Here is a 26,040-nt window from a genome sequence, read left to right as displayed (position 1 = left end):
AGATCAGCATTGGCGGAGAAGAACTAGTCGTTGAGACCGAAGGTAAAATATTTGACGTGGCATTCGACGTTGAGGCAGCGATCTCTGTTGACATCGAGAAGACCTCCCGTTGAGTTCTGCTAGATGCTCAACATCGAAAACGAGATCAGAGAGATCGAAGGACCCGACGTTTAGAAGGTTCTCTCAGTGGATGCACACTCCTCCGTTGAGGTCTACCAGACGATCAATGTTGATAGCGGGATCGGTGATGTCGAAGGGTTCGACGGCGGGAGGAGTTTCCCCATCGGCAGAGCATCACTCTGCGTCGAAAATGTCGCCGAAGAGAAGATCTCTCTCAAAAAGCTCTCCAGTACTGCTGACGCATAGCCGTTCGACACCGAGGCAGTCACCATTGACATCACACCATTCCTCACACTGTTCCACCTCCATGGATCACGCAGAACCTTCTTTATCACCCAGAGGTTCTACTCCTGTGAACTCGACGTCGAGAAGTTCATCTTCTCCATCTTCAGAGCGACAAGCACGGAAATCTCCTACACAAGGGCATAGATCGCCTTCTGTTCATCTTTCTCAAAGATGGCTTCTAGCCATAGGTAGAAAGGATCTGCAGGAACAGCACACCGGCCTGAGGATTATTCCAGTCCGCTACATAGATCGCCACTAGCACAGTTGGTGCAAGCTTTAGACAGGTCACCTGCTACTCTGCCCAGAGATCGCCGTGACAAGTCTTCAGTGCACAGATCTTCTCATACCCACTGTAAAAGATGAAGATCCCCTTCTTTGTCATCCTCCTCGACTAGATCCTCTCAGAGGGATTATTCACCTACCCTCTCAGAAAGTCCTCCATCAATAGCATCGCCTATTGATGACCTCAATACCTTCTACTATGTGCTTCCCAGAGGAGCGCAGATACTGAATATACAGATGTCCGCACCTCAAGCATCAGCGTCAGTTATATTCAAAACTGCGCCAACGGTCTGTGTCTAGACCCTTGCTCCCACTGGTTCCTGGTCTCCTTCAAACGGTGATGGAGACTTTCCTCACCCCATCATCGATCAAATCTGCTACTGCGTGAATCCAGAAGAAATACAAGCCTGCTGATCAGGATTCCCTATTTCTCAAATAGGATCCTCCACCGGACTCAGTGATCATAGCAGCAGCGAAGAAAACGCATGCGCTCTCCTCTTCTTCCTCAGTTCCTCCAGACAAAGAGAGAAGAGCCCAAGATTCTTGGGGGAGCGCATGTGGTTCAGCGGCGGCCTCTTTAAAAGTGTCTAGTGCTGCAGCCCTGTTGGGCCGTTATGACAGATCTTTATGTATTCCCTGGAGCACTTTAAAGACAAACTGCCGAAAGAGGATCTCCAAGATTTTGCTGAGATTCTCCAGGAAGGGGTGCTGGTAGCCAATCAAGTAATCAGTACAGCAGCAGAGGGGGCTTCTCTGGCTGCGCATTCATATGCGCTTGGAATATGTGCAAGGATTTTTTATTGGTTACGTTTAATGGCTTTGAAACCTGAAGTCCAGCAACGGATCTTAAATCTACCTTCTCTGGCAGCTCTCTTTTTGGCACCCACACCGGTGAGGAGATGGCTAGGATGAAGGACGAGCTGGACGCGCTGAAGGCCGTAGGCTTGGAAAAGAATTCAAACGCCGATACAGGTCTTACAACCGCAAAAACGACCATAAGAGGGTTCAAACCCCTCAATGGTCGCAGAGGCAATTCCAACAGTCCAAATCTCATTTCCAAAGCTGTAAGATCCTCCAGAGGCAGAGGAGGACAGCAACAGCAATCCTCCACTGCAACAAAAGCCTTAGGGAAACAATGATTTTCTGCTTCCTCTAGCGCTGTTGACCACTCCAGTGGGAGGAAGTATCTCAAGTCATGTAGCAGAGTGTGCAACATAACCAAAGATCAGTGGGTGCTAAATATACTGAGCAATGGATATGCGCTATGTTTCCTCACACCACCAATGTGTGTTCCTCCAGTAAGATCACACCCTCACCAACTAAAACTACGACGTCAGGAGGTTTTGATCCTTCTACAAAATTTGACCTTAGAAGAGGTTCCTCCTGCTCAGCGAGGAAAAGGGGTCCACTCCAGGTATTTCCTCGTGCCAAAAAAAGACCAAGCACATCATTCAGACCTATCCTGCATCTTCGATCTCTGAACAAGGTCATTCAGAAGTAGAAGTTTTGTATGTTGGCGCTACATTAAATATATCCGCACCTGCAGAAAGGGGATTGGATGTGTTCGACAGACCTCCAAGATGCGTACTTCCACATCATCGCAAATTCCTGAGATTTATGGTAGGCACCAGACATTAACAGTTCAGAGTCTTACCGTCGACCTCAAATCTGCACCAAGAGTATTCACGAAACGCATGGCAGTGGTGGCCGCAACTTTACATTGTCACGGCCTGTTCGTGTATCCGTATATGGACGATTGGCTGTGGAAGCGTTCATCCCCCAAATGCTGATTAACTACTATCGGATCTGCCTAAATCTGCTACACCGCTTTGGCCTTCATGGGAACATGGAAAAATCGGTCCATCAGCCCACTCAAACTCTCCATTATCTGGGCGCCACCATAGAATCCATCGTAGGAAAAGTGTTTCCTTCGGAGGAGCGACTGTTCTCAATGAAGCAGAAGTGCAATACTTCTGCAATACCCTACAGTACGACAAGTGGCATCCTTGCTGGGGTCGATGGCCTCTTGCATCTTTCTCATCCCCAACTCCAGATTGAGAATGAGACCGCTACAGCAAGATCTGGAAGACAAATGGGACCAATCCTCAGGGCATTGGTAGGATTGGATTCTCCTTTCCCACTCAGCAAAAACGTCCATTGTCTGGTGGACTCTACGGAAAAATCTCCTACTGGGAGTCCCTTTCCATCATCCTCTTCCAAAACAATCCCTGATCACGGATGAATCTCTTCAGGGATGGGGGGGGGGGGCTCACCTGGGTCACCTACAGACTCAGTGTAGATGGTCGGACAAAGAGCAAACCTATCATATAAACATGTTAGAACTGCAGGCAGTTCATTATCCCCCTCAAAGCACTCCATCCATCGATTCAGTCTGATTCGATACTATTACAAACTGACAATACGACCACCATTTATTACTTAAACAAACAAGGTTGAACACGTTCTTGCCCACTTTCACTGGAATTCCAAGCAATTTGGCACTGGCTCCTGGCCAGGAATCTCTCGATCATAGCGGGGCATCTGCCAGGAAAACAGATTGTGCAGGCAGACGCTCTCAGTTGACTCTTCGGAGAACAAGAAGTCTGGGTTGTTGGACCCGGCCTCGTGGCGTGGTCACTCCTGAACCAGATAGCATCCCCGAGCCTGGGCTTCCCGACCTCGTCACCCATTTTCATGACATCCGAGGCCGAGGCCCATGTCCCTGTACCTAAAATGGCCGCCCCGGCCCCAGCAGACCTCGGCCGACGGCTCCATCCCCAGCCAGGGGGTAGAGCGCTCCCTGTGAGCGAGAGAGGGAGGAGTAGCTTGGTCACACCTTCCACCTCCCCTCGAAGATGAGTTTCGATCACCCATCCGGCCTCCCCGAGGGCTGGCTCCAGGCCTGCTGAGTGTCTGGGATCCCCCCCAGACCCAACTTCAAAGGATGAAAGGAGCCGCCGAGGCGGAACCCCCAACAACCAGCAGGCCTGCTGAGTGTCTGGGATCCCCCCAGACCCAACTTCAAAGGATGAAAGGAGCCGCCGAGGCGGAACCCCCAACAACCAGCCCCCAGGTGCTAAGACCTCCGCCTGCGATGACTCCGGACATCAAAGATAGGGAGTCCTATATCAGGCCTGGCTCTGGACCGACCAAACCAGTTGTATCCTGGACTACGAGAGCCCTGCTGACCTGGTCGCGGCTTCCCTACTATCCGGAGAACTCTTGAGCCCTGCTGATTCGTTCGCGGCTCCTTGCAACCGAGAAGACCACCGAGCCCTGCTGACGCGGTCGCGGCTCCTTCGCCACTCTAAGAACTCTTGAGCCCTGCTGATTCGTTCGCGGCTCCTTGCAACCGAGAAGATCACCGAGCCCTGCTGACGCTGTCTCGGCTCCCTCGCTGCTTTAAAGAACTCTTGAGCCCTGCTGATTCGTTCGCGGCTCCTTTGCAACCAAGAAGATCACCGTGAGCCTTGCTGATTCGATCGCGGCTCGAGAGACTACTCTGGTCCGGCTGGACCCAAGATCATCCTGTATCCCCCAGCTCGAAGATTGAGAGCTGTGCGCCGGATACCTTGAACTTTGAGACTGTCCCGCTACCCTACCCATGCCAAGACTCTTCGAGCCCCGGCTCGTCTGTACGTAATACTCTGCAGATCATAAAGATCCAGTGCTATTTGAAGAGATAAAGCATACGTTCTCTTAAAATCTCCAGTGTGGTGTCTCTCTGTTGAAGTGGTGCTAGTGCAGCGCGTACGATTCTAGATTCGAGATCCTCAGCCTGAGGGTCTCCCGCCAGTGCTCGGCTGTATTCCTACGAGAGGTGGGTCCCAGGGTGGTCAGGTGCGAAATCTGTCCCCTCCTGAGATCGGCCCTCTAACATGGATGCTCAACAACATGGTGGCAGACATCTTTAATCAATGGGGTCATCCATCCATCAACCTCTTTCCAGAGGATCTAAACAGAAAATGCCACGCCTTCGCGTCCAGATTTTACCTGCCAGGAATGAGAGGGAATGCTCTTTTTATAGACTGGTCCGGGATGTTTGCATGCTCCTTTCTACCAAGCTCATCCGATCCAGGATGAAGATGATCCTGATAGCACCGGACTGGCCTTGCCAATGGTGGTATCCGGACCTATTGCAGCTCTCTATCTGTCCACACAGGAAGCTTCTGTGCAGACCGGATCTTCTGACCAAAATGGGTGGGGAGATTATGCACCCCAGCCTTTCCTCACTGAGCTTGGCAGAATGGCTCCTGAGATCCTGTAAAATAGACACTTGAATCTCCCTCAGGACTGAATTAACATTTTGAGGGAGTCAAAGAGACCATCCACAAGAAGTTCTTACTCTTTTAAATGGAAGAGATTTTACTTGTGGCGTATGCGTAATGGTTGTAATCCTACTAGCGGTCAAGAGGAGGTAATCTTGCCATATTTTCTTTATTTAGCCAAATCAGGCTGGTCACAGGAGCGGGGCGCAGTCCTGTGGAGCTGCGCGGCGTGGAGGGCGAGTTGCCTGAAAACAGGGTCAAGAGTCGCACAATTTAGAAAGGCACAACAGCTATTTGTAGCTTTCTCAAATTCTAGAAACGGTAACCCCATGTCAAAAGCCGGAATTGCAAGGTGGATTGTCATGTGCAGCAAAATTTGCTAAATAAAAGTCAAAACAAATCTGCCAACATTTCCAAGAGCACATTTTAAAAGAATGAAAAGTGCAACAATTACTTTTAACATACCACTATTCTATATCTGCTAAGCAGATACATGGATGGACAAACCCACACGCATTTACAAAACACTACTGTGTGGATGTTGATGCCAGACAACAATCTCTGGTAGGGCAAACAATTTTATGTACATTATTTCAACTGCACCATCTAATGCCTAAAGCCACCGCGAGCGGAGTAATGCTTTACAGTCTATGTATAGCTTGTGTATGTGCAGCTAATACGTGCTACGAAAGGGGCATGTTACTTACCCTGTAAGCATCTATTTGTAGTACGTAGGTTCGAGGCATGTGGGCTGCTGAATTCATATCTGTGCATAGATCACCGCCTAGTGTTGGGTCTGGATGATTGCACATTGTTGTCCTGGAAGAGTCTTCGAAGTATCACGAGATAGGTGGCTCCTCTCCTGGACTACAGTGCGCATGGGCATCGACTCCATCCTCAGATTGTTTTTTTCTGCCATTGGGTTCGGATGTCTTTATTTCCCTCTTGTCAGAATCGATAGTAAAACTTTCTCGAGACCAAAAGGTCTTTAGCCTATACGTCGCTATTGTCTTGCGTTCGGCTTACTTTCTTCTAGCTCGGCTCCGAGCCGTTTTCCGTACTCTCGCGTGCTCTCGGCGCGGACGGCCTAGTCGAAGCTCCTAACTTATCGACCATCCATCATGGACCGAAGTCCATTCAAGAGATGTCCGGTCTGTAACTCGAAGTATCCACACATCGATGTCCACCCGGTGTGCAACAAGTGTCTGTCGTCGGACCACGATGAGGCCAAGTGTATGGCCTGTTCCCGATTCAGGTCCAAGAAGACACTCAAGCTCCAACGAGCTGCGCGCCTGGAGGCCCAGCAATCTGCTCCGGCGCCTACGGACATTTTCGATGCTGGGGATGTCGAGGAAGAATATATCCAGGACGTCTCGGAATCAAACCCCGCGTCGGACGTCGAAGAAGAATACGACGCTGATGCTGAGGTGTTCGAAAGCGGAGAAGTCGTCGAGGAGGTAGGAGACGACGACGGTGCCCTCGGGGCCTTGGAGGATAGCTCGGACGAGGAGCTCCCTCAATCTGACTCTGGGGCCGTGCCTATCTATGAGGCCCAGGTCGCGGGATCGCCTTCGGGCCTTACCCAAGACCTCAATATGGGTTCCACGGCCCGCCTTTGGGCCCGGCCACGGACATTGTTACCGAGCCACTCCCGGTCAAAACGAAACCGAAAGTGAAACCTACGGTCTCAACGCCAGATACTGCGCAGGTGCAAGTATCGAAACCGAAAGTGCGCATCACATTAGTCGGATCGAAGACTTCCGAGGCCTCGGCGCCGAAGAAGCTGAAGATGGCTGTCGAGCCGAAGGGCCCAATCAAGGGCGCCGAGCCAAAGGCTGCCGCGCCGAAGACTAAGGTCAAGGTGTTCGACGCCAGCGCGTCGGCGCCAAAGACGGTCGACGCCGGCAGGGGCCTGGTCGACCCGAAGAAGGCGATCGACGACCCAAAGTAAACTGTCGCCAACTCCAAGAAGCGTCCCGATGACCCGAAGGTCATCTCTGCCCCGCGTCCACACGACAAGGCCAAGGGTGCTGCGCCTCGGGAGTCGACTCCGAAGGTGGCCTCGAAGGACTCGGCTCCGAAAGTGGCCTCCAAGGGCTCCGATGAACCGGCGCGTCCATCCGCCACATGCACCAAGAAGGTCATGGACTCCCTGCAACGCATCGGGGACGGCGCCGCGGAGGTCGAGCCAAGGGACACTCCGCCTGCCAAGCCTGTGGAGAAACCGGTTAAGGCGTCCACGCCGATCCTCTTTACCTTGCCGCCTAAGACGGCGATGAAGGCTTTCGCTCCTAGACCGGGGGCCGGCGTGCCCGAGAAGGTCTCCTCGGCGCCAAAGGCCTCGTTGGTTAGCGCCTTGAGACCCTCCGGGTGAGTAGTGCGCGGTATAAATGCCTATGATTGATTGATTGATTGGTGGTCCACGGCCCGCAACCTCGACACCATTCGGAGGAAGAGCGTCAAGAACATTTCATTGACGCCGAAACGGGCAAACTTTCCCTTCTGAAGCGGAAAATCACCCCAGAACCCCAACTGGAGTCTTACAGGATCCCTCTCAAGAGGAAGAAGGACTCTGCTTGCTCTCCTGCCTTGGTGGACCCCCTTTCACCACAAACTCATGATGTCTCGCCCACTTACTCCGATGTGGACGCTGGTGATGGTGATGAGGAAGATGAATACAGTTATCCAGTCTACACTGAGCCTGAGGATGCCAGTGAGCCCTGGGCAGCTGGTGGTGACCCTGGAGATCCTCATTCAGGACAAGATCCTCAACTTTTTTCTGCTAAGACTTCACCTACTGAAGACTCTGCTGCTTTTAATGCCCTCATTGAACGGGCTGCCAACAATCACAATGTCCAGCTGCATGCTGACCCTGTGGTTGTGGATTTCCTCTTTGACACTTTTTCTGTATCGGAAAAGACTGTGAAAACTCTGCCTATGCTCAAAGGTGTTTTAAAGCATGCTGCTGAGGTCTTTAAGGAGCCTACCAGGGCAAGGGTGATAAACCCTAGGATTGATAAAAATGCAAAGCGGCACCTACTGATCCAACCTACCTTAGAGGACAGTTGCCTCTGGACTCCCTTGTCGTCTCGAATGTCCGGAAGAGGGCCAATTCTCAGACTACGGGTGATGCTCCTCCCCCAGACAAAGATTCCAAGGTCTTTGAGGCTTCGGGGAAGAGGGTAGCAGCACAGGCAGCCAACATATGGCGTATCTCTAACACACAGGCACTTTTAGCGCGCTATGACAGGGCGCAATACGATACACTAGAGACCCTTTTGCAACATCTGCCTGATCAATACAAAGAGGGGGCTGAGATGCTGATCCAAGAAGGGAAGCTAATCTCCAACGCTTCCATTAAGTGCGCTCTAGACGCAGCCGATACAGCTGCGCGAGCTATTAACACCAGTGTTATGCATCGGAGACACGCCTGGCTGAGAATCTCTGGATTTAAGCCAGACATCCAAACCACCATCCTGAACCAAACGGTCAACCCAGATCACCTGTTTGGCCCAGAGGTTGACACCACCCTAGAGAAAATGAAGAAGGACACGGACACTGCAAAATCCATGGGTGCCTTACAGTCCCAGCAGTTTCGGGGTGGGTCCTTTCGTCGCTCCAACACTAGAGGCGTCTCAAGGGGTCAGCTTTCCCAGGCCACGCAATTCTACAAAAGCAACACCCAGACTACTTATGCCAACAAGAGTCGAGGTGGATATCGCGGCAACAGCGCCAAAGGCAGAGGATGTGGCAGCAACAGCTCCAGGTCCTCTACCACCAACAAACAGTGATGCCTTGTCACTGCCCCCCGACCACACAACACCGGTCGGGGGGAGACTCCAGCAGTTCCTGCCCGTCTGGAAGTCCATCACCACAGACATGTGGGTCAGAAAGCTTATACAATTCGGTTATTGTCTGGAGTTAACATCCACTCCACCCAACATGCCCCCAAAGCACAGTCCTATGTCGGACGAGCACTTGCACTTATTGCAGAAGGAGGTCATCGTCATGCTGCAAAAAGGGGCAATAGAGCTCGTGCCGGTGCAGGAAAGAGGCACAGGGGTCTACTCCCTGTACTTCTTAATACCAAAAAAGGACGGGTCCCTCAGGCCCATCCTAGACCTCAGGCCCCTCAACTACTACATCCTGTCGGAGCACTTCCATATGCTGACCCTGCAGCAAGTGCTCCCACTGCTCCAGCAGGGGGACTTTCTCGCAACCTTAGACCTGAAGGATGCGTACTTTCACATTCCACTACACCCTTCACACAGGAAATACCTCAGGTTCACCATCCAAAACCAGCACTACCAATTCAAGGTTTTGCCTTTCGGTGTCAACACGGCACCCAGGGTGTTCACAAAGTGCCTGGCGACAGTGGCGGCACATCTAAGGAGGCAAAACATCCACGTCTACCCCTATCTGGACGACTGGCTCATCCAAGCGAAGTCAGCCCAGCAGTGTGCCGCCCACATGTCCCACACCATTCACCTCCTGCACGATCTGGGATTCTCACTGAATTACCCAAAATCCCACCTCCAGCCCGCCCACATAAGGCAGTATCTGGGCGCGACCATAGACACTCTGGCGGCCACAGCACAGCCGAATTCAGTGATAGTCAACAGCATTCAATCGCTGATCCAAAAGTTCAGACCTCAACACTCGCTTCCAGCAAGAGTGTTCATGCAGTTGATAGGCATGATGGCCTCCTGCATCTCCATAGTCCCGCACGCGAGACTACATATGCGTCCGCTTCAGGAGTGCTTGGCACGTCAGTGGACTCAGGCTCACGGGCAGTTGAAAGACCTAGTGTTGGTGAGCGGTCGGGCATACAACTCTCTGCTTCGGTGGAATCCACGAAACCTTTGCAAGGGCCGACCGTTCCAAGAGCCTGTGCCACAGATCATCCTGACGGACGCTTCTCTCCAGGGATGGGGAGCGCATGTACTCCAGTACACTGTGCAGGGACTATGGACGCAACAGCAAAGGAAGATGCACATCAATGTTCTAGAACTGATGGCGATCTTCATGGCACTAAAAGCCTTCAAAGTACATCTGTGCAACAAAGTCGTGTTGATCCGGACGGACAACATGACGGCAATGTACTACATTCAAAAGCAGGGAGGAACACACTCTCCGCAGCTGTCTCATCTGGCTCAGAGCATGTGGAAGTGGGCCATTCAAAGGAACATCTTCCTCATGGCAGAACACCTCCCGGGCAAAGACAACCAGATGGCGGACCTGCTCAGCAGGCACAGCCACCAAATGCACGAGTGGGAGATACATCCATCAGTTCTCCAGCCGTACTTACGAAGGTGGGGTCATCCAGAGATCGACCTCTTCGCCACAAGGGAGAACGCAAAATGCCAAAGCTTCGCCGCCAGGTTCCCACACCCACAGTCGCAGGGCAATGCGATATGGATGAACTGGTCAGGCAAATTTGCGTACGCTTTTCCCCTAGCACCTCTGATTCCGCTGGTGGCACGCAAGCTCAGGCAGCACTCGATGACTCTCATCCTGGTTGCTCCAACGTGGGCTCGCCAACCATGGTACACCACGTTTCTAGAACTGTCCGTGGTACCGCATCAGAGGCTACGTCTCACGCCCAGCCTTCTGACGCAGAGCCATGGCGACATTCAGCATCCAGATCCGCAACAGCTCAACCTGGCGATCTGGCTCCTGAAGTCCTAGAGTTTGGCTACCTGCAATTACCTTCGACTGTATGGACATCATTCGAGAGGCAAGGAAGCCCACTACCAGAGCATGCTATGCGGCCAAATGGAAGCGGTTTGTCATTTATTGTGCAGACCACAACATTAACCCGCTGGATGCTTCCATTCAGAATATCATCTGTTACCTTTTCCATCTGTACAAATGTAACCTGGCCTATGCTTCCATTCGCATTCATCTGTCTGCAGTGGCCGCTTATCTCCAGAATAGGCAGCACCTCTCCCTCTTCAAGGTGCCTGCCATTAAGGCTTTTTTGGAAGGACTCAAAAGGGTCATTCCTCCACGGACCCCACCAGCTCCAGAGTGGAACCTCAATGTGGTCCTCACCAGGCTGATGGGTCCTCCCTTTGAACCACTGCATTCCTGCGGGATTCAGTTCTTGACGTGGAAAGTGGCTTTCCTCATAGCAATTACATCGCTACGGAGGGTTAGTGAATTACAAGCCCTAACTATCCAAGAGCTATTTATTCAAATTCATTCCAACAAGGTAGTGCTTCGCACTAACCCTAAATTTCTTCCCAAGGTTGTGTCTCAATTCCATATCAACCAGACTATTGAATTACCTGTTTTCTTTCCAAATCCCGAGTCATTGGCGGAGCAGATGCTCCATACCCTTGACGTCAAAAGGGCCCTAATGTATTACATCGATAGGACCAAGGATTTTAGGAAAACTAAGCAACTCTTTGTCGTCTTTGCACCACACCACAAAGGTAACCCTATTTCCAAGGCTGGTATTGCTAGGTGGATCGTTAAATGTATCCAGATCTGCTATCTGAAAGCAAAACGTACTCTTACCATTCCACCAAGAGCCCACTCCACCAGAAAGTTGGGGGCCTCTATGGCATTCCAGGGGTGTGGAATAGTTTAAAAAATGTACTTGTCCAGTGGACAAAATTGTGCAGAAAACTACTTGTCCTGCAAAGAAATCTACTTGTCTTACCTATTTCCTAAATCAGTTAAACCGACCGCCAAAATTGCACGTTTGATCTTAGAGAGTGCATTTTAGGCATCCTAGTGCTGAAGCATTGGGAGAACAATGTCCACAAAGAGGGAGCATACATGAATCAGAAATTACACTTTACCCGGTGTATGCTATACTGGTAAATCAATATTGCATATTTACATGACATATTTTTGTACAAGATATTTACAATGAATATAAAAGATTGTCACAAATCAGCTAGAACCAAGACTGGCATGTTTTAATAAAGTACACAGTGGTATAAGCAGACATCCAGGGAGAACCATGAATAATGTGACTGGCAGGACAAATCTAGCAAAAAAAGATCTCCGGGGCCTGATGACAAAAGCCAGAAGAATTAACTTGTTTGTTTTCAAAACTTTCTCAATTTTTTCAGATGGAGGCTCGAGAGTACTCTAGCAAATTGTAGGGGCATTTTGATATGACATAGGCGCAGACACTGAGGATTTTGACCAGAAAGAACAACTTATGAATAGTTTTTACTTTGTGCTATCCGGATTTGCTCAACCATCATTTTGTCCCGGAAAGCCAACTCACAAGTCTGCAGATAGACAGAAAGGAATGATAGGTTATGGAATAGGGTCAAAAATCAATGGCAACTTAAAGAAAGGGTTACATAGTTGGGTGTTGGAAAGACAACATAAAAAGTCAGACATTTGCAAAAGAAGAAGGAGGATTGGAAAAATAGGATAAAAAGAATGAACTCACAGTAAATGCGATGGTCACCTTGGTCATGCGGTTAATATGGAGGTGGCTGCCCCAGTATTCAGCCTCCAAAAATTGATAACATCCCCAGAATGTGATTAATACTTCGCAAATCCGTAGGTGTCTCCCTCAGGACAGCAGCCAGAGAACAAGTCAATAGAGATCACTGAGGCAAGTGTTGCACCTGTGCACTGTACACAAAATTTTTAAAATGAAGCACCTGTCAGTGTCCTCCAGGTGTAACATGTTCTAAGCACACCCCGACACCAGAACATGGAAAACCCTCCATCACATGTATGACAGAGGTAACAACATTTACAAACATTCACATCAGCATTACAGTGGGAGTCAGTGATGATCAAGAGGTTACATGGAGAGCCAGTGATGTATCGGGGGGGGGGGTGCAGGGTGGGTTACGGAGGGATGCAGTGATGTCCTGAGGGAGGAGGTACACAGGGTGGCAGTGATATAACAGGGTGGGCAGGAGGAAGGAGGAGTTGCAGAGGAAGCAGCAATGCCCTTAGGTGGGGGTTAAAGTGGGAACCACGGATGGCCCATTAGTTAACATCTAAATATGGGAGAGGTCCTAAAGAAGGAACCACTTATGGCTTCAGGGTAGGGAATACAACAAAGCTAGGGTTATGCTGATTTTTAAAGAAGAGAGATGGTTTGGCATTTAACAGAAAAGGGAGATGAGAAACACAGGGAACTAGATGGTTAGTAGAGGGCAGAAAGAAGGGAGGGCAGCAGGGAAGTGGAGGAATAGTGGTTTTACCCTGGTAGTTTGAGAGGAAAAGGAAGGGAGCCAAAGTTGGTTAGAGATGTATAAGGATATATATAAAAAGCAAAAAAAGGGGGCTTTTATTGGGTAAAAAATACAGCATGGGGGTTATACTGGGTCACAATGGTAAACTGTACCAATGGCAGAGACTTTAGACACAGCAAGAGAAAGGAGATGGGGTGAGCAGGGAATTAGAAAAAAGACAAGTTCTGAGACCGCAAACAGGAGAAGGTAAGGGTGGTAGACATAGCTTGAGGTGGTTAGGGTGTTACGTAGCAAGTAGAGGATGTTCTATAGTTGGTAAGTTTGTAATTTATGCCGGCTGGCACACAGCATAAGTACACGTTCAATTGCTTCTGCTGCCTCTCCTGAGAGGTTTGCAAAGTTAGCTGTTTCTGCTTTAAGCAGCTTCTAACTGGAACTTTTCCATGTGATGTATTTATTTGTTTTGCATAGGATTACTTTCCAGTAGAAAGAACGTCCTTCCTGACTGCCTGGGAGTAAAATTATTGGATCTGTGGTGTAATTTCATGTTCAGCTTCATTGCAAGATGTAGCTGTGGAAGAGAATCCGGGGTTCTATAGGCAAATTTTCTTTGGAAACACTTACATTACCTTCTCAACGCAGTTTACTTTCCTATCTATTTTTAAGAAACACGTTTCTGTACACTGCATAAACCCACTGTCCTGCCGTACATGCTGCTTTATTTACCCCTCCCAGTACATTTGAAGTACATTTCTGCCTTATGTAGGAACACAATGCGCCAGTCTCTTATGGAAATGTGGCTTTATTATCAGCTGCCACACGAGGGCGCTGAGCCTCCAATCACAACCACTTAACCACTTTGTGTGATCCTGGGCATGTGTTAAATTAAAGAGATCACCCTTAGTTTAGCGCCCCAGTGCATCCCTAAAGTCACGCTTACTGCTGCACAGAAAAGCATGTGAAGTCCCTGACAATTTTAAATGCAAGGTTTTGGTAACGTTACTTAATTGAAATTATGGGTCAAAGGGCCAGACAAGCCACGAGGAGAGATAAAGGCATAGTGCAGGCACCGTGTGAAATGTGAGAGGCTTATGGAAATGGAAGTACTGGACGGAGCTTTAATGTACACCCTGGTTGTAACATGAGATGTCCAGGGGCAGGGAGCAGGGGCTGCAGGTGAGCCTGGTGGGGGGCACAGGCACCAGATAAGTGCAGAGGGAAAGCAATGTGCGAAGGGAGGGGGCCGTGAATTACTTCACTCCAGGACTCAAATGCGAGTGAGTGGGTTGCGACCTGAGGGCTGTATCTGAGAGGCCCAAGGGCAGCGCATCAAAAGGGTGAACAGAGAGCCCAGGTGAGAGCAGGGTCTGCCAGGCTCTTACCCGCCAATGCTGTGGCTGTCCTCGGACTGCAGAAGCTGCATCATTTTTCCCTCTTGCTCTGAGGATTGAAAGAGCCAGAAGAGGAGCCTGGAAGCTGCATGAAAGCTGCGTGGAGACCGACAAAAACCTCTCAGCTGACAGCGCTGTGCAATTTGTGTTTGAACCTGCCAATTTGAACATATTCATACTCGTATTCAAATTCAATGGAGACGATGCTGCCTAAAAGCCGGAGCGTACGACTTTAGAGCTGGGGAACCAGGTTCGGTTCTCCGTGTCTGTTCAACATCCTGTGAGTCTGGGCAAATCTTTTAATCTCCCCGTGCCTAAAAATAAAATATGAATCCCTGTGTAATGTAACTGCATCTCATACAAAGCACTTTGTTTCCGTCAGGTGTCTCGATTACTACAGTGCACAGTCTTCTTGTCCTTCGGACAAAACAGACATTAAAACTTCTTGCCCTTGCAAGAAATCTAGATGTCTTGGGCGTCGGGCGATAGGAATTCCCCTCCCCTGAATCATTCCTTGGAAACATTCCTTTGGAAGACATATGTAGAGCAGCCACATGGTCTACCACACACACATTTACTAAGCATTACTGTGTTGATGTGCACTCCAAACAGCAGGCAGCTGTAGGGCAGGCTGTTCTCAAAACACTTTTCCAAACTGCTGCAGCTGGCACGGGCGGCCGCCGCTAATGGAGGGACTGCTATGTATTCTATGCACAGATATGAATTCAGCGGCCCACATGCCTCGAACCGAATATGCTACTTACCAGTATGCATCTGTTCTTGGCATGTAGGGCTGCTGACATTCATATCGCCCGCCCTCCTCCCCGGCGCCTGTAGCAGCTGCAGTATTCACATATACTCATAGCATGGTCATCATTCACTGAGTTTCACTCCATCTTGGCCACAATGGCTAAAAACAATCTGAGGATGGAGTTGATGCCCATGCGCACTGTAGTCCAGGGGAGGAGCCATGTATCTTGTGATACTTCGAAGACTCTTCCAGGATAACAATGTGCAATCATCCGGACCCAACACTAGGCGGCGATCTATGCACAGATATGAATGTCAGCAGCCCTACATGCCAAGAACAGATGCATACTGGTAAGTAGCATATTCGTACTGCAGATTCACATACACCCTCCTGCCTGCCCAGCAGGTAAAAGATAGTGTCAGATGTACACATATATGTATTATTGCACACATGTTCAACAGCATCTACTATCTTATAACACTACATCCTCATTTGCCAACATGGGGGGAGAAAAAATTAACAATCTAGTCAAAAGAGCCGTTGGACTTGTGCTTTCCCTTAAGGAGGTGGAGATTCGACGTCATACTACGATTAAAAAAGGCTCTCTTGAGAAAAACAACTTGTAAATTCCGATCCCAACACCAGATGGCAGAAATGTGCATAGCATGTGAACCTGACACACTACAGGCTACAAATAGATGCTTGCAGGTTATGTAACATACTCCTTTTGGGACTTCTTACCCTTCTGTCCAGACCAATACCATTTTGAACTGCCTCAGGTGAGGATGAAGCTTTGCTCTGTTTCAAGATCCGTTTTCTATGGAGGATGGTCACATGTAGGAAATGGAAAGGACAGGGTTTACCTTGTCTGAGGTAATGAGCGCTAAGAAAAAGAATCTTGGAAGGCTACCTCCGACTCCCAACCGGTTTCGGGAAGGGAGTCTGGGGAGTCTATGGGCAGATTGAAATGTCTGAGAAAGACATTGCCCATCTAACACTAAGGATATAATCCCCCATCCTCCCCCATTGTGTGTTGTACACAAGGAATCCAGCATTTACCAGTCCAGTTGCACACGTGCATACCCCACACTCCATACGTTACTCGCATCTTTCATATCACATGTCCCACAAATGATGATGAAATGACACTGCAAACAGAACAGCACAGGGGCTATAGATTCAAGAGGACTGATGACAAGCATTCAGGTACCTTTTGATAATCAGGGGTGAAGGGTCTGGTATCACCTACAGACATCACTGCTCCATGCTAGACGCTGATGTTTCACAGAATGGTGTTGAGATGGGACTCCTGCTTGATGATGATGATGACGAAAATAACAAGCATTTACAATGCAACGGTCTCGCCTTTGCAAAAGTTAGATCTATTGGCATTGTAAATGACAAAAATGTTATGTATGTGTTGGTTTTGAAAACAGATAAATAAATGGCATTGTCATTTACAATGCCAATAGCTTAATCTGTCGCAAATGCGAGACCTATTGCATTTGCACACACACACACACAGAGCCACGCACACACACACACACACACAGAGCTACACACACAGAGCCACACAGAGCCACTCACACAGAGCCACACACGCACGGAGGCACACAGAGCCACACACACACACACACACAGAGCCACACACGGCCTCCTGGATGTCTGGCCTAACGGACAATCGAGGCCAGACTGACAGGCTACAGCTGTCGCGCCTTGTCGATAGAGCCGCCTCCAAAGTGCATTCTTGGGCTATATTTTTAATTGCACAAACCTCCTGGACGCAGACATGGTGAATCCCATTCACAAGATTTGGGGATGGGAGCTTCTCGATTGGATTTAAAGTCCAAAACAGTAAAACAGCACCAACATCATCATTAGCTGGACCTTCATGGTTTTGAAAAAAGGTGAATACATGATACCGCGTGACTTCCATATCTGAAACACACATGCATCCTGTATGCGATTCTAATGTAATTCCCATTGTGTTACGAAAACGGACAAGGTGGGCTTGATGGGTCAATCTTATCTAGCAATGTGTGCGGCTAGAATGACGTGCTTACTCCGTGAATCACCTGCATGACAAGCAACACAACACAAGGCTCTGATTTCAGGTTATCAGACAACACATGGGAGACCTCTCTAAACCCCTTCGATCGCAGTGTTTCCCCCCACACGAGCACGGCCTGTATGGGAAAGGGCACACTTTACATCCCAAAACTCCCTCATTAGGTCACATGGGGAATCCCAAGCACACACACACATAAAACAAAACAAAGGGGCGGCTGCAGCGAGCAGCTCCGCTGAGTGCCAGCCCCTGCACACGGAAGGCCGCTGGTGTAAACACAACAGGCCAAAGGGGGAGAGGAGAGGCGCTCGGTGGTCAGTGTCACTAAGTGAAGGAGCGGGGGTGACCAGGGGGCCATGAGGATCTCCCAGGGCCAAGCCCCGGCCTCCCGATGGATCCGAGGGGGCCGTGGGAGAGCACGAGGCCTGCCGGGGGCTGCCAGACCTCGGCGTGGGCTAAGGCCGTGCTGTGGGCTCCCTCCCCAGATAACACCCACAATGGCCCACCGCCGCATGACGTAAACAAAGGGGCGGAGCTTTAAAAAAAACACCGAAACCCCCACGAATCTGCTCCGAGAATGAGTGACACATCTCTCTTCCAATGGCTAGCCTCCATTTATGGAGCTAGCCAATGGAAGAGAGAGGCGGGTCAAACCCCATACTCTTGAAAACAAAATTTCTCGAGCTGCGCGACACTGCTGCTCATTGTACGCCCGTCGAGACCTAAAAACTGTGAGGATTCTTCAAGAAACTGATGGAGCATCATTCAGATATGAACTTGTTGAAAGATCTAGTAGTTTTGTCTGAGAAGTGGGATCCGTCTGAAGAGTAGAAAAGAGTACAAAAGGAGATGTGAAGATACAAAGGAGATCCAGAAGTTTTAATTTAAAGAGCTGAACATCGGTGAAGAGCAGTGAGTGTAGAAAAATCGTTGTCCTGAGCATAGAGCCAAGACTTACAGAGAAAAAGAGGCTATTTAAACTGAAGGAAAAAACTTTTATGAGACCTCCGGGGTCCCCTGGCGGTTCCAGCCTTTGAACTGAAAGGTGTAGGAGAACTGATTGTGGCCCACTTACTCATGAAAGGTGCAGAAGCCTTGCTTTGCCCTCTCAGTACTGAAATACCAATACTCATAGATATAATACAAATGTAACATTTCTGTTGATGGCTTATTTGTTAAGTGTACGCTGATAGAATATTTCTTCCGGACAGACAGTTGTGGGTTCAGGAACACTTTCAAATCCTTCACGCCCCCCCTCCCCTCGAATTATTTGTATCCTGGCTGTGTGTAAGTAATATAACCTTGTTTCTTCTCACCACAGGAAACCCTTTTGGAGGTGGGCCACTACTGAACAATTATGCCCTGACTCTGCTGATAATTTTCTTTCTGCAGACACGAACCCCAGCTGCACTTCCTACTGTTAAGAGGATGAAGGAACTGGCAGGTAACAGCCCTAAAGAAAGCATGAGATTGCAAGATAATGCGAATGGAAGAAAGAAACACAAATTATTTCATAACCCAATTCAATCTTCTCCATGTTAGCTGTACTCAATTTTCACACCCTTTTTCTACTCTCTCTCGCCTTATCTTGTGCATTTCCCTCTCCTCTTGATTATTCTCTCACGTCTGCTTCGGTCCACCTTTTTATGTTTACCAGTAATCATGTTCCACACTTGGCTGCTCAATCCTGAACTCTTGGTGGTAAATATTTGTTTTCCCTCCAAGAAGGCTGAACCATACTGAATTTAGCGAATTTCAACACCATATTGATTAAAAAAATTCTGCTTGGCTTAGAGTATTTCTCTGCCGGAAGGAGGGCCTTTTAGACAAATGTCAGTGGTTCTTCATTAGATATTTCAGAAATTGACATGCTTGAATATTCCCTGGCGCCAAATTTTAGCACCATACAATAACATACTCAACAACATTGAACAGCCATAGAAAATATGTTGTCTGCCCCTCCTATTTTATGACTTGACCTAAAAGATACAAAGAGCAGTCCTCACCCCAAATGTTTCAACTGCCAGACAGATGTCTGTGTAAAGGTAATCCTCATGAGCTCTGCTCAAGAATTCCAACATCGTTCTCCAATTATCTGGGCTCTTCATTACATCTTAAGAGGAAAGACTATTCAGCAGCATTTGATTTCAGTACGCAATTGTAGAATACCTAAAAGTTGTTGAAAGTAGTCTTTGTTCAAAAAATGCACTGCTTATGGCAATAGAATGATTTTTTTGTAGTGAAGAGAAGCATTAACTGTGTGTTTTTCATATGTTCATCTGCACTATGATCCTGTGTCTTGTATTCTAAGAAGGCCCTGGAAGACAGAAATTAATTATCCTCAGTGGTTCTGGGAGAAGAAAACTATGCTTCTTCAAAGTCAGTTCTGAAAAGAAGAAAATGATGTTTGACCAGTAAACTCAAAAACAGGTTCTCTCCCTCGACGCCTGAGGTGGCCAAACGACTCACTGATACTGCCGCTAAGGTGCGGTCACTCAACCTACCATAATTGCCTGCAGCCAAGCAAAAAAATTAATTCTCAACTGCTGAGAAATCAACAGCAAAATGTCAGTCTGTCTCAATTTATCAAAAATACCAACCAGAAATGTTTAACATACAACTCACTGTCAGCTGCCTTTCTAATCTCTGTTGCTTTCTTGTCAACTGTATGTTCTACATGTAGAACATTGTACTGCCATTTGAAAAGATGCTTCTCTGAAGGTTGCCCCCTTGCTGATGACAAAGAATTTACCATTGATTCATGCTTCTCTTAAACGGACTGATCCTTCATCCGTTCCAGCGAACAAAAGGCTACAACTTCTTCAGAGACAACCTCGTTGATCATTGCATTTCAGCTGTTATCCCATTTGTTTCAGCACCATCATTTCTCCCACTGCCTGCACCAGAGTTATGGGTTGCAAGGGACAACTTATCAGCGCTCCTTTGTCTGCTAACATGCTGTTGAATTTAAATCAGCCTGTGACACTGCTGCCTGCACCAGAATCCTTGGTTAGTAAACCATCAGTTACATCGCCTTATAAATGCCAGCAGCAAATGCATCTATTTCCCATCGATTACAGGAACTTCACAGATGCCAAGGGATACATAATCGGTTAGACAATTAGGTTTCATATCTTATTGCATCCAGCTGTTAACAGAATGAAGACTGGGATTGAGTCCAGTTCAAGAAAATTGAAGAAACAGTGGCACAAGGTGGAAGGAGATTGGGATGACGAACTGTCAGTTGCCTTTCAAATCAAAGCAGCTCTGCAAAGGCTTTAGATTTGACCGAATGCATCTGCAGAAATGACTGTTATATCCCGGTAGCAACTATTCCTTATAACAGATTCCTTGTAGGTAGGTTGCAGAATGTATTTGTTAGTCATATATTGTCCCTGAGGAAAACTTCACTGCATACTTGTTAGACGTAAGGTCTGTCAGGCTATGTATGTCTCAAAGATTTCCCGCTTTGAGTGATAAACACCAAATTGATCCACAAAGACAATACAACTAAGATCTTGTACTTCAGATAGCTGGACAGGTTAAGGTCACTCCGATTGTCCATATGAGCACAGAGTCTTTAGCATTGGTTGATGAGTCACAAGGAGGACTCTTCCGCAGAGCATGTGTCTGGAACAGACAATGCATGCACAGTTGCACTGAGTCACAGTTTACTTGCAGCAAACCACGAACGGTAACTGGACAGTAGGTGGGTGTTGATCCTCCAGCGATACGGATTCACTTTAGGTCCTTTTCCAACCCGAGCAGAACATGGAATGCTTGATGTAGAAAACTTTTTACATGGATTGGACTGACAAATTTCTGTATGCATTTCATCTGATTCCTCTCATACCCAGGGTGCTTTGCAAGATGTGGTCAGAACATTGCCTGATCACCATGATGGCACCAGAGTTGGCATAGGCAGCGCTGGTTCTCCCATTTGTGGTAGATGTCAGCCAAAACTACCTACTCAATTCGCGAAAGACATTCTTTTTCTATCAAGTGATGAAGGTAAAGTGCTTCCACATTCATGGTTCTTAAACTTACCAACATGACTGCTTAAGACTTAATATTTGGTGCATTATACATTCTGATGAGTGCAGACAAATGTAGCAGGTGGCCAGATCGCACTCTACTCTAGATTCACTAACTGAAATGGGCCCAATTTGTGATGTTCTAATCACTTGAATCTATTGTCTCAACATCCATTCTTGCTCGGCCTGCTCCACTTGGCTTGTCCTTAAAAAAATGCTCTAAGATTCCACCTTTGAGCAGTATCTAGAAAAAATGTATAGATAAGTTCAGCAAATTCTTATTTGCATTGAGGGTTTATCAAATGGTTTATGAAAACAGTTTTCTGCACTCTTCCCCAGTGTGAAAATCGGCACCATCAGCACAGCCTAACATAGCTCTGGCAGCATTAATGGAAGCCTCATTTGAATTAATTAACAGTTATGATTCAGCAATGTGGAAATTACATCAACTAGAAGAGTCGGCAAGATGGAAGCAAAGGGGCTGTGCCTCGGTTTCCACATGGAAAAAGTTATCCTCAAAACCAACCGAAGGTTCATATCTAAAGAGCTTCTGTCATTTCCCTTGATTGAAAATATTCCCCTACTAATATTTGTCATCAACCAGATTCAGCAGCACAGAAATAATTCTTCTCCTTTGTTAGTAAAAGAAGTGTAAAGTTCTGTTTATGCAAAATAAGCACCTCACACCAATCATACCACCTCTTTGTGGCTTGTTGTTAACATAACAAAAGAAAAGCACTTTTTAAAAAGGAGTTTCACTGTGGATTGTCTGGTATTATGAAGGCTTCTGGCCTCATTAGAAAGAATTAAAAAAAAACTATCTGGCAATACAGAGGTAATTCCACAAGGGGCACAGCAGCAACTGCATCTCTTTGCTGAGGTTCCTCTAAAGTTCAGTTGCAGAGCAGTGACTTGGAAGACCGCGTACTTCTTCTCCAAGGACTACTGCCTTGACGTACAGTCCACAGCACTTACAATGAACCGTACTACAACTGATAGTCTTTATTAATCTTTGTTCAATCATGTGAAGCTGTGAAAGATCCAGTGCCAAAGATGAAAATATTACATATCCTTCTCAGGATTCCTAGCCTGACAATTGGGAATTTTAGTGTCTGTGAGAATCTATGAAAGATATCAGTGCTGGAGAACTTCAGGTAAGGGCAGGTAACATTCTATTATTTTTTCCTCAAAAATCACTAAATTAACCAGTGCTTAACCCTCTGGTAACTTGGCACAAAAGCAGTCAGGCTTAACTTGGAGGCAGTAATAACGTGAAAACACATCACAAGAAACATCCCACACTAATTTGGAAAAATGGAGTACATTTTAAGAAATTATGTAACACCAAAATGGCAAAACTCTAATTAGTAGAACCAGAGCTATGAATTGTTTGAAGTTTAAAGTAAAAAGTAGCTCATAAAAGATCAAAGCACCAACCGCAGACATCTAGCCGCGCAAGACCGGGTCTAAGCCCAAAAATATGGCCGACTGCAATGGCGCACGAGTTGGATACAAGAAGTGGATTGCCCCCGGTCAGCACTTACTTTCGGACGTGAAAATTTTTTGAAGAAAGTGTTTTGACAAAAGTTCAGCGGGGCAAGGCTGCAGACAGTGTCCTGCTTAGGGTGCGTTGTCTTCGGGGAACTGATCGATGAAGGCGCAGTAAAGATTTCTACGTACAGACTTAATCTCTTTTTTGGCATGGGGCTTCAACCGACGAGAGTTCCACAAGGCTGAATACCCCTTTGGCGAAGGACCGCTGAATAGGATTTGTTGTTGCACAGAAGAACGTTGTGGAAGTCACTAAATCAGGCCGACTGACTATGCACCTCAGGCGGATAAACGAGCAGGTTAGTCCCAGTCTGCTCTCGGTTCTGAGAGCAGTTTTTAGCCAAAAAACTCCATAATGCTGAGTTTTGGATTTGGATATCTGGGCACCTTTGACAGCACAGCCAAGGGTCCAGGACTGGAGGGGCACCACTTGGTGGTTTAGGACTCTCTCAGGCTGGGTCCAGGTGTGGGTTTGATATGGTTGGAGCCTTTTCTGTTCCTGAGGCTTTGATCAGGAGGCCAGCCAACATTGCCTTTAGAGTCACTTTGCCAGTTCGGAGTTTGAGTCATAAAACAGGGCTGAAGCAGCAGGGCATGCCTCTGAGCGTTCAGGGCAGGCTCCAGACAGCAAAGCAGTCCTTCCAGGTGCAGCAACGCAGTCTTGTGGAGTACAGAGCAGGCCACAGCAGCATTTGCTGTAAAAACACGGGTTGACCCAATCAGTCGCTGGGACGTGGGTGAATAATTGATAGAAACAAGGTGGTCCCAGATACTAAAACAAATAAACCATAACTGAACAGCTTGAATGAATTCAAAGAAATTATAACAACATTGTTTGTATTCACAACGTGTACCATAAAAAATTATTCATAAAATACATCCATAATTGATCACATTTGATGCCACTAAAGAGATGGACAGGGAAGGGTAGTGTTTGGATAGTGAAGGTACTGAATGAGTAATAGAACAGTGGTCACTGTGAGCTCAATAAACCAGAAATAATGATTAATTGACAAACTGAAAAACACAATTCATTAATTGATTAAAACAAACTCATGCCTCAGAGAAACAAAATCACAAATGATAAATCAGGAAAGAGGCTGAAGATAAGAAGGAGTGTCGACGTTTCGACCCAAACTGATGCAGGCATGGAGTGAAACCTTGGTAGAGGGTCTTCATCAGGACAATGGCACGGAGGGGGGCAATGAATCTGGTCTAGGAGACTTAATCAGAGATGGAAAGGGAATCAGTCACGTGGATCAGGATCCTGAGATTCTTAATAAGGCTGTAGGACACAAGGGGTTCCTATGTGTATTTCTCCAATAATGCAGTAGGATTTGTTCTGACGCGTTCAAAACGCTGGACTCTAATGGGGGATCTGGATTGGAGGTTAAATTGAATCGAAGGTGAAGACAACAACATTAGGACTAATGTTGATGAACTGAACCCCTATGGAAGCCCGTGATTTTCTCTCCAGCAGATTCCTTACCTACGTGTGTGGCTATCTCACCACGATGTTTTAGCCAATATCCTTTCTCATTCGGACGGCGTATGCCGACTAATGTTGATGAACTGAACCCCCGTGGAAACCAGTGATTTTCTCTCCAGTATATTCCTTATCTACGTGTGTGGCTATCTCACCATGATATTTTAGACCCTCGAGACAGCCCGAGAAGCCTTTTTTAAAGAAACTGGACACCTCTCGACGGTTGTCTTCACCTTCGATTCAATTTAACCTCCAATCCAGATCCCCCCATTAGAGTCCAGCGTTTTGAACGCGTCAGAACAAGTCCTACTACATCATTGAAGAGATTTATCACATAGGAGCCCCTTGTGTCCTACAGCCTTATTAAGAATCTCCGGATCCTGATCCACGTGACGGATTTCCTTTCCATCTCGGATTACGTCTCCTAGACCAGATTCACTGCCCCCCTCCGTGCCCTTGTCCTGATGAAGACCCTCTAGCAAGGTTTCACTCCATGCCTGCATCAGTTTGGGTCGAAACGTCGACACTCCTTATCTTCAGCCTCTTTCCTGATTTATCATTTGTGATTTTGTTTCTCTGAGGCATGAGTTTGTTTTAATCAATAAATGAATTGTGTTTTTCAGTTTGTCAATTAATCATTATTTCTGGTTTATTGAGGTCACAGTGACCACTGTTCTATTACTCATTCAGTACCTTCACTATCCAAACACTACCCTTCCCTGTCCATCTCTTTAGGGGCATCAAATGTGATCAGTTATGGATGTATTTTATGAATAATTTTTTATGGTACACGTTGTGAATAAAAACAATGTTGTTATAATTTCTTTGAATTCATTCAAGCTGTTCAGTTATGGTTTATTCGTTTTAGTATCTGGGACCACCTTGTTTCTATCAATTATCAGACCACAGCGGCAGGCAGTCCTCCGAGTCCTTCTGCAGGTCCTGAAAGTGAACTGATGAGTTGGTCTGAGGAACCTATTTTTATACCTGGTGCCGTCTTTAAAGATTCTAGAATATTCCCTTTGAAGTGCTTGAAGTTTCCTGTTTCCTCTGCCCAGGCTCCAAGCTGGCTGCATGAACAATGCAGGGGTGACCAGTCCTTTGTGTGAAGGCAGAGCACAGCCTATTCAGTTGCAAGTGGGGCTGTCCCCATATCCTTGCAGTTGCTGGCACATCAAGTGCACCTAATATCTCTATTATGTGGTTCTGGGAGGAAAATACAACATCCAACTGCAAATTACACCCAGCCGTGTGACCTAGGACAGGTTGCATGCACCGAATAACTAGGGCAGAAAAAGGCTGACTTTCTAAAAGTGGCATTTTCAAAACTGTAATTTAAAATCAGACTTTAATGTTAAGAGGAGTTTAGATTGTAATTCCTCAGACACCAAAAAAATAAAATGTGTTTACCTGATCCCGAACAAAAGTTAGCACTTATTAAATATAATAAGGCAACATAATTTTTTTATATGGGAGAGGTAGGCCTCACAGTAGTGAAAAACACTACCAGGACATGTAAATCTTATAAGTGCATGTCCAACCTTCCAACTGCAATGCATCTTTCCCTATGGACTACCTAGTACCTACCTTAGGGGTGACTTATATGCAATTAAATGGGAGCTTA

General features: G+C 47.2%; 1 protein-coding gene across 1 annotated transcript in view; it reads left to right on the top strand.

The window, feature by feature from the left end:
- TUT1 (terminal uridylyl transferase 1, U6 snRNA-specific) overlaps positions 1-26,040 on the top strand; it is a 356,703-nt gene that overhangs the window by 264,712 nt on the left and 65,951 nt on the right. Inside the window, exon 8 of the mRNA XM_086938188.1 lies at positions 18,667-18,789. Within this exon, the coding sequence (XP_086794314.1) occupies positions 18,667-18,789 (123 nt within the window). The remainder of the gene's footprint in view (positions 1-18,666; positions 18,790-26,040) is intronic.

The sequence above is a fragment of the Lissotriton vulgaris genome, chromosome 9 (genome assembly GCF_964263255.1).
Source record: "Lissotriton vulgaris chromosome 9, aLisVul1.2, whole genome shotgun sequence".
NCBI lineage: Eukaryota > Metazoa > Chordata > Amphibia > Caudata > Salamandridae > Lissotriton > Lissotriton vulgaris.
This window is presented reverse-complemented; position numbering and strand designations above follow the sequence as displayed.